The 16,975-nt window shown below is 36.1% G+C and overlaps 1 protein-coding gene and 1 long non-coding RNA gene across 3 annotated transcripts; both read right to left on the bottom strand.

The window, feature by feature from the left end:
* Nucleotides 1-233: 233 nt before the first annotated feature.
* LOC148084039 (sortilin) lies at nt 234-12,683 on the bottom strand. Its single transcript, XM_087787295.1, has 20 exons — nt 12,408-12,683; nt 12,271-12,333; nt 11,026-11,102; nt 10,869-10,965; nt 9,049-9,216; nt 8,809-8,882; nt 8,668-8,714; nt 7,558-7,694; nt 7,380-7,463; nt 6,953-7,013; nt 5,404-5,556; nt 5,246-5,343; nt 5,079-5,178; nt 4,827-5,001; nt 3,639-3,832; nt 3,325-3,517; nt 3,152-3,265; nt 2,949-3,093; nt 931-1,037; nt 234-855 (listed from the first exon to the last, which is right to left on the bottom strand). The coding sequence occupies exons 1-20, from the start codon at nt 12,624-12,626 to the stop codon at nt 747-749; spliced, it is 2,415 nt and encodes an 804-aa protein (XP_087643421.1). The 5' UTR covers nt 12,627-12,683; the 3' UTR covers nt 234-746.
* Nucleotides 12,684-13,603: 920 nt separating this feature from the next.
* On the bottom strand, nt 13,604-16,244 carry LOC148084038 (uncharacterized). 2 transcript variants are annotated; one of them, XR_015710700.1, is made up of 3 exons: nt 16,197-16,244; nt 14,886-15,073; nt 13,604-13,945 (listed from the first exon to the last, which is right to left on the bottom strand). It is a non-coding gene; the product is annotated as an uncharacterized LOC148084038 (long non-coding RNA). The 2 variants fall into 2 exon arrangements; XR_015710699.1 differs by lacking the exon at nt 16,197-16,244 and having other exon boundaries at nt 14,886-16,161.
* Between the last annotated feature and the right edge of the window lie 731 nt (nt 16,245-16,975).

Here is a 16,975-nt window from a genome sequence, read left to right as displayed (position 1 = left end):
TCTTTGTATTGTTTTCTTTGTTGCTTAATTTGAGAGTGACAGCGTCGTAATTCCCCCACAGCACCTCCTAGTGTCCATCTACGATTGAGTCGCACAGAAACACCCCATGAAAAGATAAACAAGCGATTAAAATGACGATTGAAGGGGGATTTTAATTCAAATATATATATAACTTAAAATATAAATAGACCTAAATAATGTTCTCAAATTGTTTTACTCGGAAGGAAATATAATTGTCATCTTGAAGTATTTTATTGTGAATCACAAAATAATACTCACAAAATTATCCTCTTAATAAAAAAAAAAATCCAGGATTGAGATTTTATTCAAGCGGTTTGAAATGCATATTTGAGATCTTTTGATGTAGTTTTTGGAGCAACCATTATGGAAAAAGCTCTCCTCCTTATAAATGTGTGTCATAACATTAAATGTTTCGTTTATTCTTGTTTTGTGTTCTTGAAAAAAAAATACCAGCCTGGATTGTTACTGTTGCAGCATCTGCCATTAAAAAATATCATTGAACAAAAACAACATTGATTATTCATTTTTCTTTCCCTGCAAAATTAGTTTTCATTTTCACATTTAGTAAAATACATTGTACGACACTATCAAATTAAATAAAAACACTGTACAAATTGAAGATCGGATAAAACTGGGGGCGGGAAATGATGAATAAATAACAAATGTCACTACAAAAGCAGGAAATGTGGGTGATATCAAATAACCAGATCCCAACAGAAGAGTGGTCAGGATATGCTCATCAGACAGGCAGTGCCGTTGCCACTCTCATGATCGGCCGAGGCGCTGGGATGGTCCTCCTGGAGCTGCAGGTTTGAGAAGCGATAAGCAGGTATCCTAGAGACGGGAACAGCTGCCAGTCAGTGCCAGTTTACAGCTCATGCTCTGTGGAAGCTCGTGTGTCAGAGGCACCTGTTTCGATGCATCACTTTCCTCACAGCCAGGACAGAGGAGATGATGGCGACGAGGACGACAGCTCCTGCTCCCGCACACACGAGGATCAACACCAGCCGCTCCCTCTGAAAGACGTACACACTTTCAAAATGTTGCATCACTTTGGCGTGGAACTGTGAATAAAATTCTTAAATAGCAGGTCAACGTGTACACTAAGAATGAATCTCATACAGACTACATTTCCGAGGTATTTTCAATAATGAGAAACATGCTTTCCAAACAGGTCTTATCTTTTCATACTGAAGGAGTGGTGTCGTCAATGGACCTCTAAAAGAACTCTGAGTGCTTCACTATATCACCAGTGTTGAGCAAGTGACTTCAGAAATGTAATGGATTCTTTAGTACTCATTATTTTCAAATGAATTATTGACACTAAACCATTACTCTACGCTTTACATTGTAATACATTATACTACCTTTACATGCATTTTGCACTTTACAGAGGTAGTCAATTTAGTCTTAAGGGGTATAAAAGTAAAATATAATGGCTGCCTTCATGGCTCATTTAGCAATTCTGTAACTATAGAAATATACAATATATATTTATATTCTGACCTTTATTCTGACTGGCATGATGGAATAGGATGCAATAGTTAAAACAACAATCTATCCATCCATCCATCCATCCATCCATCCGTCTGTCTATGACCTCCATGGCACCTGTCGGCCCAACAGGTGAAAACCTGCTTCCTCACATTAATATTAGTTCCTCAAACACAATGCTAACTGGTTTCCTCTTAATGACAGCATTTCTTTCCATCATTAAGATGTTTCGGTCCAAAACAACTCAATGCCCAGAAGATCAGGACTAGGATTGTAATCACTCCTTTGAATCACAGGAAGCCCATGTCGTGATTTGAGGAACTTGTTATGTAATATTTTTTCCCCGAATTTGTGTCAGAAGTCTAACAGCAGCTTTTGTCGATCAGTCGCAGTTTCCTTTAATTTAGTTAGGACACTGTTGTAAACATCCTTCGGAAGACAAAGCGGGGACAAGCTGCTCTTATTTGGACAAAGAGGTTCAAGGGGTGACTCTGTAATTGAGCAACATTTCTGTCTCGGGTATCTCCCCGTTTTACTTTGTTGAATCTGTTACGATCTGCTCTGAAGTGATTAAGAATCAGGAGTAAATGTGTAGTTTGTGAAACTGATGGTTGATATACGAACAAGGTTTTAAGCCAGGGGGTCAAATGCAGCCCCTCCCTGTATTTATGCAACCCTCGCGATGCCAGAACTATAATAAGTGATATAATGACTTATTAAAAAATATATATATATTTAAGTTGTGTATTAAGCATTGTATTTTAATGGTTAGCCTGCAATCATCTTCCGTGTTTTTTAATAATACCCGTTTTGGTATTAACATGTGTACAAAACTTTAAAATATATATGTAAATAACCTACTTTGAGCATAATGGTAGAATTGTACTTTATTTCTTTCTATTCTTCTAATGTAATTCAAGGTTTTTTTGTTAGAATCTATCAACAATATTATGACTATCTATTCTGCTTGGGCTGACAGTCCTTCAAAGGAGTCACGTTGTATCATTTTTACACGCCAAGGAAATGTATTTAAACCAGGAAATGTTTCAGTGACAGCTAAAAACTTCCTTAGTTATTAGTTCGATTTTTTTCTTGCACATTAATATAATAAGAGTACATTTTCCCATCATATTTAAATAAAAACTGTTTCTTTTATATCTGTTTTATTCTTTCTATGAAAGGTTTTAAAATATTTTATTGGTAAACCTATGTTTATTCTATCTTTTTTTTTTCTTATAATTTAAACTATTTGTTTTTCAATCATAGTTTGGCTCCTTGTTCCTACATTTTGGCTTGACGGCCCCTCACAACAGTCTGAGTACATAATGGACCCCGTGTGTTCTTTCAAGTAATTGTCCATAAAGAAATTAAAAAAAACAAATCCAAACATCTGTAAAATGAACAATGGATGTAAAAAAAAACAATCTGCTCACCGGTGTGTCAAAGTGTGTAACAGAAGCTTCTGACCCAGAAGTGGGATCTGGACTAGGTTGGACTCCACATGGATGTATCACGGTCTGAACAGCGAGCTGAGGAGAGAATCCTCCCTCGCACTGGTCGCTGGGAACCTTACGGTACCTTGAACACAGTGGAACCGGTTCAAATGCTGGTTCTGGAACAGAGTTGTGTCGGTTACCCTGTCGTCAGCAGCTCATCTTCTTCTCCTTCTAGGCAGGCCTCGAGGGTTTTGTTCCCGGTGCTCTGCCGCACACACTCGGACGTGTTCACATGGGGGTAGTAGCCGTAGTCGCTGTGGGTCGAAAGGAAACTTAGAAATGAGTTTGATCTTAAACGTGGGGTGAGTCGAACCACAGAAAGTCTTGTCTGGTGCAGAGACAAGAGCTTCTCCTCTTCACCACCGCGTAGCCTCGACCATTCCTGCACACCGACTGCTTCCTCAGCCTCCTGTAGGTCTCCTTCACCCCGAGAACACAGCCATGCTCCTCTGAGCCCTTTCCTTGTGTGGAATGAGCCAGCCACTCCTCGTAATCCTGGTCACTGCCTAAAACACAACACAAAATAAAGCTTTCATTTCAGCTGATTATGAAAATATGAGATTCCTCCATACTTTGGACCTAAAACGCTTTTGAAAATAAGGAAATGAATGAAAGCTCCATACTCACACTCTCTTGTAATGAGACTTTGGAAGTCCACGGTGACAGCGACCCACATGGGCTGACCGTCGTCCTCTGGCCTGAAGCCCCAAACACTAACGTTCAGCGCTTTCGTGCCCGGTTCAGACGATAGACCCGCGAAGAAGAACGGCTGCTCCGTGAAGTTATATGACTTCCAGCACTGCCCTTCGTCTGTGGAGAACCTGGCCACACATACATGTGTCATAAAAAAGACTGGTGCCTTTTGTGTGTGGAGCATCTTTAGTTCCAAAGTGTCTTTAATCAAAACTTAAGTAGTGTTTGGGTGGACCTAATACATCTTTCAGTGTCATAGGAAATATAAATATACACTAATTATAACAAGGAAATGTTCATTTTCATGCAAGTTCATAAAAGTTAATGATTAACAACTAGCACTTAACATTTTTACATTTATTTTGAATTTTATTTTAATACATTTTATCAATAATATTATGCAGTTAATCTTTCATTATAGGTTTTCATATAAGGATAGATATGTTTTAAAGTTGTTTTTTTAAATTATTATTTCGTAATGATAAGTAATTATAACCAACATTTCTGTTAAGTTTACATGTTCTTACAGGTTTTAAAAGTGCCATCTTAAATTTCTATTGGAAAGAAAATATTCCTTAAAAAAAATCATATTGATACCGAAAATAATATTGGAATTTAAAAGTAAAATATTGGTTGAAAAAACCCATCAACATAACATGACAATATTTAAATTTACAATGCCGAGATTTTTTTGGGGGACAATATTTTCTGGCCATTACAAAGACACAACCGAAATGTTGAACTGAATGCTTCACTTGCTAGCTTAGCTAGTCAACATAAGGTCAGTCATTCCACAGTGAAACTTATCACTCTGTCTCCCTCTTATGTCGTGAATGTTTTCTATTAAAATCTTCAATTAAAGAGCAAACATTTATTATACAAATTGAGAAGTTTTATGACAAAAAAAAGGGTTTTTAATACATGTAAGCATTATTTCTTAAATAAGGTGCACCTATGACTTTACACATCGATAAGGAAAAAGTCATGTCCGCAGTAAAAAAAAACAACCAGATCAACATAAAAGTAATGAATTTGATTGGGATTTGCACCAGAGAAATATGTCTAAATATTTGAGTCGGTCATATAAGTGTTTCCCTGCTTTGATTTGATTGGGTTTCGTACTTGATGGTCTTGACTTGTCCTTCCCTCTGAGCTTCCACAGCCACAATGAGACCCCCAGAGTCCAGGATGCTGTAATGATGCGGACCTCTGAGAGTGGCCCTCCATGTGTACCCCCCGTCTGACGACACAAACACATCTGGATGCTGCGAGGATGACAGAGAGTCGCCAACGCTGCCTGTCAGGTAGAAAAAAAAGAAAGAGACCAAAAATGCTCAAATCCATGACCTCAGGCTCGAACACGTCATGACCCACCGTGGGCGACGACCAGGCCGACCGCAGTTGGTTCCGTCAGGGGGAGCATGGGCACGATGTGATTGTTGCGACTGTGCTCGCCATGGATGTGAAGTTGGCACTGAAGAAACAAACGTGTGTCACCGGCTACAGTAGAAACATTAAACATTACTTTTCTAGACTCTTACGTGTTTCACTTCCACTCCGCACTCAACGTTGTCCGGTTTGTTGAGTCGGTTCCAAGTTCCTCCTCTGTTATAGGAGATGACCGTCCGGATACGACCATCTGAAGAAGACAATGTAAACATTCTTCAAGTGTTTCAAAGCTCTGATCGAGCGAGACTACCTTTGTCCAACTTGTTTGTGAGGTACACGCCCCTGAGAGAAGTTACATTGGTAAAATCACTTTTCCTCTGACCGTCGAATAGATGGCGCTCGAGTGATTTAGAGAACAGGATCCCCCTGTCATCGGAGGTGAACATGGTCCCGAAGTAGGTGTCTGGAGAGAAAGCAGGGAAAAGTATTAAACTATCATCAACAATAATACCTGATACATGATTCGACATTGGCAAAGTGAGGGTCAGGGTACTTTTTTTTCTTTGTCCTTTTGGTGAATATTTTCATGACCTCATCGATAATTCAATTTCAATCACTGGAGTGAATGTTGAGATTATATGTAGAAAAGCAAGTGGTTATATATTCGTTTTTTTATAAAAGATTTATAAATATATTTAGTATGCCATGTTTCTTTTTTTTTTTTTTTCCTACTTATGTTAATTTTGTTTAATGAATATCTTTTTGACATGATTAGGTTTATTCTGTTTTTTAATGCTTTGGTGTTTTTTTTATCATATTTATATTGATATATAAATATTTTCATATTTATGTATATTTATTTCATCACGTCATATATTATTATTATTATTTCTTTGTTTTTATTTTTATGCCTCTTCATTTTCATTTTTCTTTTCTTTAATATTTCTTTGTTTTTATTTTTGATGCCTCCTATTTTTCATTGATTTATTTTTTATTTCTTTATTTTTATTTTTATGCATTTTAATTTTAATTGATTTTTATTTTTGTATTATTTCTTTGTTGTTATTTCTATGCATCTTTTTTTATATTCATTTATTGTACTCTATTTTATTATTCTCTTTTTATTTATTTAATTCATTCATTCATTCATCCATTCATTGACAAACGCTTTATCCCGTATTATTTAATTCCTATCACCTGTAAAGCCACCACAACAAATTCCTATGTTGTGTTTAAGACACTGGCAATAAAAGCTTTCTGATCATGTTATTATTAATTATGATTATTATTATGATTATTAAAATGTTGACTTGATTTTGGCTTGACGGCCCCTCACAACAGCCACAGTGTATATTGTGGCCCCTAGGGGAAATTTAATGGCCAATCTGTAATCTAGAACATCTTGTATCAGAGACCAGCACGCCTCTAATTTATGCTGACCCACAACTTTTTCAAAATAGTCACACCAGCTTTTGGGCACGTGGTGGTTTACATTTGGTTGAGTGTGTGTTATTGGGTTACGCCCTGATTGTTAGATATGTGTGTTGGTCTTTGCTGTGCAAACAGATAAAGACATGAAGCCCTCAAATGTCCCGTATTTATGTCAATGCTGCACTTATCGTCAATCAGTGTTTTAAATATATATTTAGAAGATGATAATACAGGAACAGGAAAAAGAAAAGCCGTGTGAGAACAGAAACAATGGCCTGAATGACGGACTGTCTCGTCAGCAACTTAGAAAACTCGTGAAACCAGTTCAGACTTAACTGTTAACAATTTCCATCACAACAAAAGAGGCTGAGTGAGGTATTTAAGTGTGTGCGTGTGTCAAACGTGCCCAAGATTAAGGAGGCTTTTACCTCCAGGAAGGTCCACGTGCATGAAGAGCATATCCTCGTCTCCGTCCAGGATGGAGTAAAACTGGCCAAAAAAACACAGACGTGTAAAAAACATGAAGAATTGATGAAACCTTTAATGCCCCGCATACACCGAGTATAATCGCCGTGAGAGAGTGTGTGTCAAAAGGTCACGTGGGTGTGCCAGGTGAACTCGAAAGAGGTCAAATAAGGTGAATCACCACTGATCGTGTTCCAACATCCAACACGTTTCTTTGTGGCTCAAATAGTTTGAGTCAAACTTAAGAGTAATGTTGAGCTTTTTCTGGAGGAACTAGAATCTGTTGATGTGTGAATGTAAATGTGACATTTACACACATTTTTAATAAACATTTTAGATGTTGTGTAAACCATACCTTCCATACACTCGTAAAAAAATACATAATGTTACCTGTTCAGTGGAGGCTGAGGGCAGAAGAGCTTTACTGAATGTTTCTCCCTGGTCTGATGAGAAGTACATGACACGAGGAGATCTCTGAATGTGTCCACATAGTTGCAATTAGAAAATATACATTTTAAAAAATGGGCTTTCGTCCCATAAGTTTCTTTTTATATCTGCAAGCTCTCACCGGATCCTCCATGACGGAGAAGAAGAGAAAGGTTCCGATGTATCCAAAACTGTAGATGTCCTCGTGGATTGTGGTGAAGGTTTTTCCCAGATTGTTGGTTCTCTTCAGCTGCAGATCTCCTCTTTCATCCGCCTCAACTATTAACAACAACAAAAGTCCTGATGGAACAGCTTCTTAAACATTAGACTTATTCTCCACATGTTATTTTAATGAATAAAATATTCATTATTTCATTCATTAAAATAAAATCGAATTCATAATATCATAATGGATGTTCAATCTACCCATACTAATCATTTTTATTTATTTTTATTAAATAATTTAATTAAATAATTTGATATTTAAAGGTTTGTTTTTATAACTGAATTTAAATAAATAGAAAATAAATGTTTTTTGTTACATAGAGCTTGATATCTAAAAAATATTTTCTAAATCATTCCTAAAAATAATTTTCACTTGTTGCTTTGTAAATTCAATATAAAAATGATGGCACTATTAAAAATACATTTTTATGTTGAATTTAAAAGACTAAGAAATATGTATTCAAAACGTGTATTTTTTTTAAATTATAGGAATATACTTCTTTTTTTTTAATTCAGTTATTTAAAAAAAGAGATACATGCTTGAAAAAACCTGACATTTCAATTTCTAAATATTTTGATGTCCCTGATATACCATACAAGATAAAAAGCCACACAAAGTCTCTCTCCAAAGGTTTTTTACTCATTTGTACTAATTTGCACAATGTATAAACAATTTGCACAGTATCAGAAAAACAGAATTTAAACTTTGAGTGAATGCCAGTAATTCTCTTTATTCCAACTTGTTTTTATTTATTTATTAACTTATTTTAATCATTTATTTATGTTGTATATTTATTGAATTAATCAGTGTTATTTTATTCATTTTGTTTTTATGAAAAATGTCCTTTTTTTTGTATTCTTTATGTTGTTCTTTTTCTTCTAGATTGCAGCCTTATGTTTTAGAAGTTATTACAAATAATATTACACAAACAATGTTTGTTATTTTTGTGCAGCCTAGTTACAAATGCCTCACGGTCCAGAGTATCAACGTGTTTGTTTTTCATCTAAGCATTTAAAAACATCTTACCTGTGTCCACTTGACTGCAACTGAAGAACAAGTTGATGCCACCGCCCCTGGATGAAAAGACAAAAATAATGAAAGTGGGGTTTTTTTTTTCGATTTAATTCCAACCCTTCCTGCTGACACACGTGTGATGTTTATTCTCACCACGAGAAAGAATGCACTCCATCATGGACTTTTGTCCACTTGGCACCAAAGTCCAGAGAGAGCCACAAACTGCCCTGCCAGTCAGAAAACATGAGATATTTGCTTTTGTCTTAAGGTGTGGTGTGTTAAGTCACACCGGTGCGAGGGTTCATTAAGTCAAACATGTGATATTTGATCGGTCAGCCAGAGAGTGACACAGCCAGAGTTGTTTTTTAGAATGTTAACAAGTGTGTGACTCACATCAATGCTGAGAGCGACCAAATAATTTGGGTTGAGGAAGTGATACGTTATGGGCTCCTCCAGGTGGAACGGCAGCTGGATGTACTTGAAGGTCGCGCCGGCGTCCGTGGAGGTGAAAATAATCCCGCCGGGGTGGTCGACCACCGGGGTGTCCGCTGTCAATATCACCTGTGGAGGCAAATAATGATTCACTTAAACTAATGAGTTGATTTAAGTGTGTCTTAAATAGATGTTGGACTCTATTGTACTCGTCAGTATGTGTCTGTTTGTACAAAACTCTTTTCATTGAAATATTTATACTAGAAAATTATCTTAAGCCCCGCCCAACACTTTTTCTGGAGATGAAATCTTGTTTACAATAACCACACCCACTCTGCTGTGAATGGTCAAGCATCAAGGTTTGTCACCCTGTGTCATCAATCCAGGAAGTCTCCACCTCCAGCCCATTACAAAATGTGCTTAAGCCCCGCCCACTGAAAACACTTTTCTGGAGATGAAATCACATTTACCATAACCACACCCACTCTGCTGTGATTGGTCAAGCATCAAGGTTTGTCACCAAATTTCATCAATCCCAGATTCTCCACCTCCAAGGGACTCGTTGTATAAACAAAGCGGGGTGTTATTGCAGCTGGCACGAGGAGAGTAGCCATTATTACATAATAATAATAATAATTGACTCTGCTCTCGTAACCTCTTGTTCGCTGAGATATCAGACGGGGGAGAACTTTATAAAGTAATAACTTCAAGACTTGAACATTTGAAACATGTGAGAGAGTCAGTAGAGTTGGAGTTTTCACATAAGTTGACCTTTAATGATTCACCTTCAACCCTGTAACACTTGTGTATAATAATGCTGAAACCGCATTTCAAGAGTCTCTGATAGCAGTCTAAGAGGTGACTCTAGATTTCTAAAAGCTTAAAGATATTTGGTTACCACTTTTAATGAGACATTCATAAGTAATTATATTGCATGTATAAGGATTTATAGTAGATTTTATGATGTTTCTTACCATATAGTTCCACTTATAAGAAGGTTTGAATAGTAATATAGTCGGTGGACTATAAGAGCGGAAATAAAATTGGAACACAATCTTGTACATACGTTGTATTAACTTGATTATTTCAGAATGTAACGTAATTTGTTTATTATGTAAAGGCAGCGGTCACACTTGACTGAAGGCCCTGACGTCCACCACTTATAATACTTAATACATCTTATTATAAGTTGCCATACATGACTATAAACCATCATAACTTCTTCTATAAAGCCTTAAAATTGCATTTTAGTGTTTGAAGTATTTGCTCAAATTGTATTATATATACACAAGAAATTCGTAGAAAGTCTTATCTAAATGTAATGTTACACTGGTGTGGCCTTGAGAGACGAAAATGGTTAAAAATAATGAGCCTTGTGATGATGATGACGATGATGATGATGGTATGCATGTTTTGAAATACGTCCAGACTTCTTGAAATCAAGGCCAACTCACTCGGAAGATGTCGCTCTGCTATTGTACTCTATTGTTTTCCTTCTACATGAGAACACACTAGATTTCTTGGAAACCGAGCCAGGGTTAGGTGTACAATTTTCAAACTGTGAAACGGGTGAAGAAGTAAGATATTGTTAAGTAGGTTATTGGCCTTTTAGGGATTTTCTGAACTACAATCTAAACAGGCCATCTGTCGACAACTTGACGGGTAAACAAAGAAGCATATTCACAATGGTCAACAATAGTTGACAATAGTCTGTACGTTCTGTTGAGGTACACATTTGTATTGTACTCTGACAATTTACATGAAAAAAAGGAGCAACTCACTGAACTCCCTGGTCCAACGCTGACACCAAACTCCTCCTTGATGAACGTGTGGTTGATGCGTTGAGAGATGTCATGGAAGGACTTTGCGTAATCAGTGCTGGAGAGAAAGAAGCTTGTTTAGGAGGTGGTTCTGCTCTCAATATAAAAGACTTGTTACCTTCGGTAGAGTCTTGAGGATCCTCCTGCCAGGAAAGACTCAATAGGAGCGCTTATTGTCGAGAGGACCAGGACCACCTGTGATGTAATACACCGTGAATCAAATGGAATCAAGGAGACATGCTTCTGAAGAAACAGGCGTTAAAGTTGAAAATCCCTTGTTATGAGCAACAAACGTTCCATTTTTATTTCATATCGGATATATCGTTGGTCAGCAGCAAGAGAGTATTTAAAAGTCATTAGTGAGCCTGCTTTCAGTTACTTAGAATCAGGTCCAGTGGCAAAGCAATCAGTGCTCGAAATGGTGATGATTTATAATGTCTTGACGCCTGAACCATGGGTTTTAGTTGTTTTATTTTTCTTCAGCGTGTTTCAATACTATCATAAGACAAGAACCTATATCCGTACAATCTATCAAACTCCGTAATAGACAACGTACTCTTCTTTGCTATGGCCTTTGCTAGGAAAGAAGAAGCATCATTTAAGTATTGGTCCTCAGAACTTATTGACATTCTTCATTAAGAGAGAATAAAAATACACATTTTGCAAAAAACTCTCAGAATTTAAGAGTATCTGACAATACCTAATGTAAAAGCTGTAGTGTTCTGATAGTATGCACTCAAAAGAAATAAAAAGAATAATAATATTGGAGTGACTGATTAGTACAAGGTGGGTTTGTTATAATTGTTAACTATTAATTTTAGTCAGGCATTTAGAATCAGATACTTTTATTGGCAGTGTTGGAAACAGAACAGGATATTTTTGTTGTTGTGGCATTACAGAATGAAATAATGAAATAATATAAATGAAATCCAAAAAAAATACAATACATAAAATAAAATAAGAGACGATAACACGAATGACAAATAAATAATAATAATAATAATATAACATTTAATTAAGAAATATTACTGATCCAGACAGCAGATGGATAGAAAGAGTTCTTGAATAGTAATGTTTATGTTGTGATGTAAGTTGTTTTATTCATAAAATAATGTAAAATATAATAAAAACGTACAATGTCACATTATAAAGTGCTTCTGTCCATAAAAATGTTTGATATGATTTGACGCCTGACCTTTGGTGGACTGTTTTCATAGCTCTTATTGTCATTCTACAAAAACTACTTAATGTTGGGCTGGTTGCATGCTAAAAATGCATCAGTTTTGTTGCTTAAAAACATGCCAAATAAATATTATTATTATAACCAATATTACTAACTTGTTTGTTCCATTCATATACTTACTCCAGTCTCATCGCCTACCCATGTGAGAATCACATAAGATCCATCATCCCCGTTAAAGCCAGTCTACAAGTGGAAAACAATATTTAAAAAGATTGTAAATGAATGTTTTATTGAGACAACACTGCGCTGAGCCTCACCTCGTGTGTGCTGTCGTCCAGGACTCTGTGTTCCTCAGGCGTGAGTGGGACCTTGCAGGACTTGAACGGGGGTCCACTGTAAACCCTGGAGTTGCTGACCTCTCTTCTGCTTCGACCCTCATGCTGGAGAGTCCGGCGGAAGGTCACGGTCCTCCCTCCAGCTTCAGCACCTCTCAGGAGAAGCACGAGCGGAGTGAAGACCACGAGCCTCCAGATCATATCCGAAGGTGAGAGAATACAGAGAGTTGATGTGGAGTCAGAAGTGACCAGGGTGGAAGTTTCTTTTCTTCTGCTGTGGGAAGTGAAAAAAGTGCTGCGTGAGGAGGCGCGTCCTCCGAGCAGGTGTTTGGACCCGCATCTCACCCCCCACCGCCCAGGACTCCAGTTTCAGCTGCAAACACACCTTGAGACAACACTGACCCACAGAGAAAGTCGAAATACAGCCGATCAAACATCCAATATATATACATTTATATATCAAAATGTTAACAAATAGAATATTTGTAACGCAAAATGTTCGCCTCAAAATCTCATCATTAATTTAGAAAAATCCACCAAATCATGTTTCCTTTTAGTGTTTGTCCTTCAGAATAAAACAACGTCAACCAAAAACGAAAATTTTACCGTATTAAATTGATCAAATAATAAATAAATAAATAAATAATATCTAATATTATGTTTAAAGTAAATGCCCCAAAACCACGCCTTGATATAAACTACAATAATCAATTAAAATAATCATTAAAGAATCATTATACATGTAAATGATGGAGTGATTAGAAATAGTTTAAATGTTAGGGGATACGTGTACAGTACCCAAAAAATTCAATGACATTTTTCAAAGAAATTCATAAAAAGGTAAATTTAATTCAGGGTCCAGAGAGTAGGAGTGTATCAGTGTTTTTCATTTAGTTTATGAATATATTCCATAGAGATTAAAACTCTTCTATATAATTAAGTATGTTCTATTACATGCATGATTCTAGCAGAATTTATTTTAAAGGAATTGAATGACAGCTGCGTGGACAAACACTAGGGTTTTCCTATACTATTTTTGTGGGATGTGTGTCAAACAATCCTGCATTTTTTTTGAAAGTTCTGGTTTCAATATTTATCGTGATTGAATTATGCAGTGAGTGTACTACAACTCAACAACATATCCTTACAAACCTTATAATCAAAACTGTAAACATTCAAACAGTATACAAAGATTTTAATAATTTAATGTCACATTATAAACAAACAATATAAAAAAGTGCTTTAACAGTCAGCTGCCGTTGAATGGCCGAAAAAAACACCATCAACATGACAGAGATAATTCAGCGGTGGAATTGATCTTCATCTTTGGTGTTTCTCTTCACATGTCTTGCACTGGTGATTTGGTGAAGACAGTCCTCTGTGTATATCCATGTAGGCGTTGTCCTCAACATACATGTGTCCGCCTATTGAGTCCACCAGTAAATAGAAGAAAGAAAAGACAGACAGCGCCGTCCCAAAGAAGTACAGCTTCAGAACCGCCGGAATCATGACTCGAGCACCTGCAATGAGATGAAAAAAAAACAATAAATAAACAAATATGTTTAAGAAGGAAATGAATAAGAGTTGAATTATGAAAAATCCACTCACTCGCGGATGAAATTAGGTTTTGCAGTTTCTATCTATTCTATCTATTCTATCTATCTCTTGACTTGTTACCAGCTTATAAGAATTACATTAGGTATGACGTGAGGGACACCCTGGACAGGTCGCCAGTCACATGCACACGCACATATTTTTGGGCAACTAACCCTCGGTGTTTTTGATAGTGAGGTTAAGAGACGAAAATAAATGATCCACTACAAGTACACCACGTTTATTAATAGACTAATAAATGATTAAATACTAATGCACATATCCGCCTTTTTTTTTTAACTTCGTGACCATTCCGTTTTCACATCAATGGCTTCATTCTCTGTGAAAGTTTGTTTTCACCATCGGTTTTCAATAAAGTTCAGTTAAAAAAAATAAAGACCGGAAACGGCAGAGTGTTGCGTTCAATGACATCACTACATTTCCACGATGCTAAATTGCGCAATTTCATGGGAAATAAAGTGTTTTTGTTTCGAACGGCTTTAGAAGATTTTATATATGACAATAACTCGTAGTGAAGCATTTGCAAGTTTCCATTGGATAAATTAAAAGGTCCCATTTAGATGTTAGTTACTTTTGGTTTGTATAAATCGTAAAGGACGCCGGGTAAATGTACGATTACATAGAACGAGTGTTTTTTTAAAAAAAGGTAAAACGAACTTTTTTCAATAAATATTATTTTGCGATGGTTTTTAAGGTTAAACATAATGAAACATGATGTTAAACTCCCGGTCCGTGAATGCAACACTTCATTAACTATCACAGCGTTAGCATCGATTTAGTTCTACAATTTAAAAAAAATAACATTTTTGGATCAATATCTTCGTGTTTTCATGATGAACAACATACCAGAGGTCCAAGTCGTCCTTCTTCGGGAATGTCTCTTTCTCTCGGTTCTGTCGTCGAGGTCCAGCCGAACACGATTATCACCATAAACGTTGAATATTCTGTCGGTAAATGAACACAGATGTGGAGCCAGAGGAGTCTAAACAGCTGCTGTCTTGAGCCTCAGAGCGTGGATGTGACACAACCCACTGCTGTGGACGTTTATAAGCGATCAGAGATGCACGAATGACAGATCTGGAAATTCCACTTTCTTCAATTCACAAATCATTACCGCCCTCAGCTATTCACATTAGGGGCTGGTGTTAGATCCACGAGTGGAAGATGAACACTCTTCTTTTATGTATGGGTTTAGGATGCATTTGCAAACAAGACATATCACCATTTATACAAGTTTATTACATTTAATATATATTTTATTCTACTTGTTAAATTATTGTGTCACTTAAATAAAGTATATCATGTAACATACGTTTTTTTTGTGTGTTAACTTATTTTTATTTATTGACCTATTTTAAGTAGATTGAACATAGTTAATGATTTTATACAATGTTCCCTTTTTCCGTTAAATTGCGTCGACAACTTTTGTTAATCTTAGATGGTAAATATATATTCAGTTAATGGCTGTAGGCTGTATGGCCATTGGATGTACTGAAGGAACTCAAGAAAACATTACTTCTGGAAACAACTGCTAAAAGTAGCTGAAAGGATTTAAACATTAAGTGGTTAAAGCGATTTTATTTTTCTTCTGTATATTTTGGTTTATAAAAATACCCGTCTTAGGTGTAAACCAACACTGACAAAGAAGAGCACTTACACTGACGACCATTATAAGTCAGCTATTAACCCTGGACTGCACTGTGAAAAGAAACAAAGTTCGAATCTTGTCCTCAACTAGTAAACTTAACTATCCACTATATATTGTGGTATAAAAGCTTTATACTCTCGCTTTTCCAATTTTCAAGATAGGGGTTAAATTAAAGATTTTGTAAAGCTTTGTAATACCATTTGAAGTTGACTGTAGAACCAAAGTGACAATCAACCAAAATTGAAAAATTCCCAGTGGATTTACATTTTACTTGTTAGTTTGCTAATGTGACTGTGTGGCAATCTTTATTTAAATGTAGCTTCTGCAAACGATTTAAAAATAAATAAATGTTACCAAATAGTTTATCATTTTATTATATTTTAAACAAACATAACACCTTACTTGTCATGTGTTCACATTTTTAAGAAAATTGGATTTAAGACATTTTAATGCCAATTCATTCTTATTTTTAGAATTCATAATATAATTGTCTTTTGAGAATCACTCACATTTTTCAAATGTTGAAGTCTTCCTCTCCAAGATGCAGTAAGTCTCTCATCATGAGGAAGTTTTGAAGTTAATACTTTATAAAGTTCTCCCCCGTCTGAAATCTCGTCGAACAAGATGTTTTCAGTGGGCAGGGCATAAGCACACTTTCTACTGTAAATATTTAAATTGAGAGTTTTGTACAAACAGACACATACAGATGAGTATAATAAATCAACACATTAGTTGCCCTTTAAGGATCAGTGAGAAACCTGTTGGCGCAGTAGCAGTACTAGGTAATATCAGCAGCATCAGAGCATCTTTCAACTGCTCCGTATGGTCAGCAAATAAACACCTTTTGACTCCTTCAAGAAACATCTTAAGACCTTTTTATTTGTGCAGGCTTTTCTCTGATTTTCTGGAAGTACTGTGTTTGTCTAAATAACATTTACTTACTTATGTACTTACTTTTAATGATCCCAGTCTCGTGTTCATTATTTGCTGTCTAGAAATGTTAATCTTTAAAGCGCTTATCTCAGTGAGTAAAATCTCCCTATCCTTGTCTTCTTATATTTAAGAGCTATAAGATGTGAGAGTATAAAAATGAAGCTTGAGTAATGGAATGGTTAAGGATCACAGTTATACGTTGGAAATATTAATGGGCAACACAGTAAGTCATCAGACATTAGCCAATGCTTAAAATGAGGTCACTCTGGTAATTCCGCTTGGGAATTCCAGACTGAAAGATCACAAGATAAGTCGCTCAAGGCAAAATAGACAGATTTCTTCTTGTTAATTCTTA

This window comes from Callionymus lyra, chromosome 3 (assembly GCF_982586985.1).
Source record: "Callionymus lyra chromosome 3, fCalLyr1.hap1.1, whole genome shotgun sequence".
NCBI lineage: Eukaryota > Metazoa > Chordata > Actinopteri > Syngnathiformes > Callionymidae > Callionymus > Callionymus lyra.
This window is presented reverse-complemented; position numbering and strand designations above follow the sequence as displayed.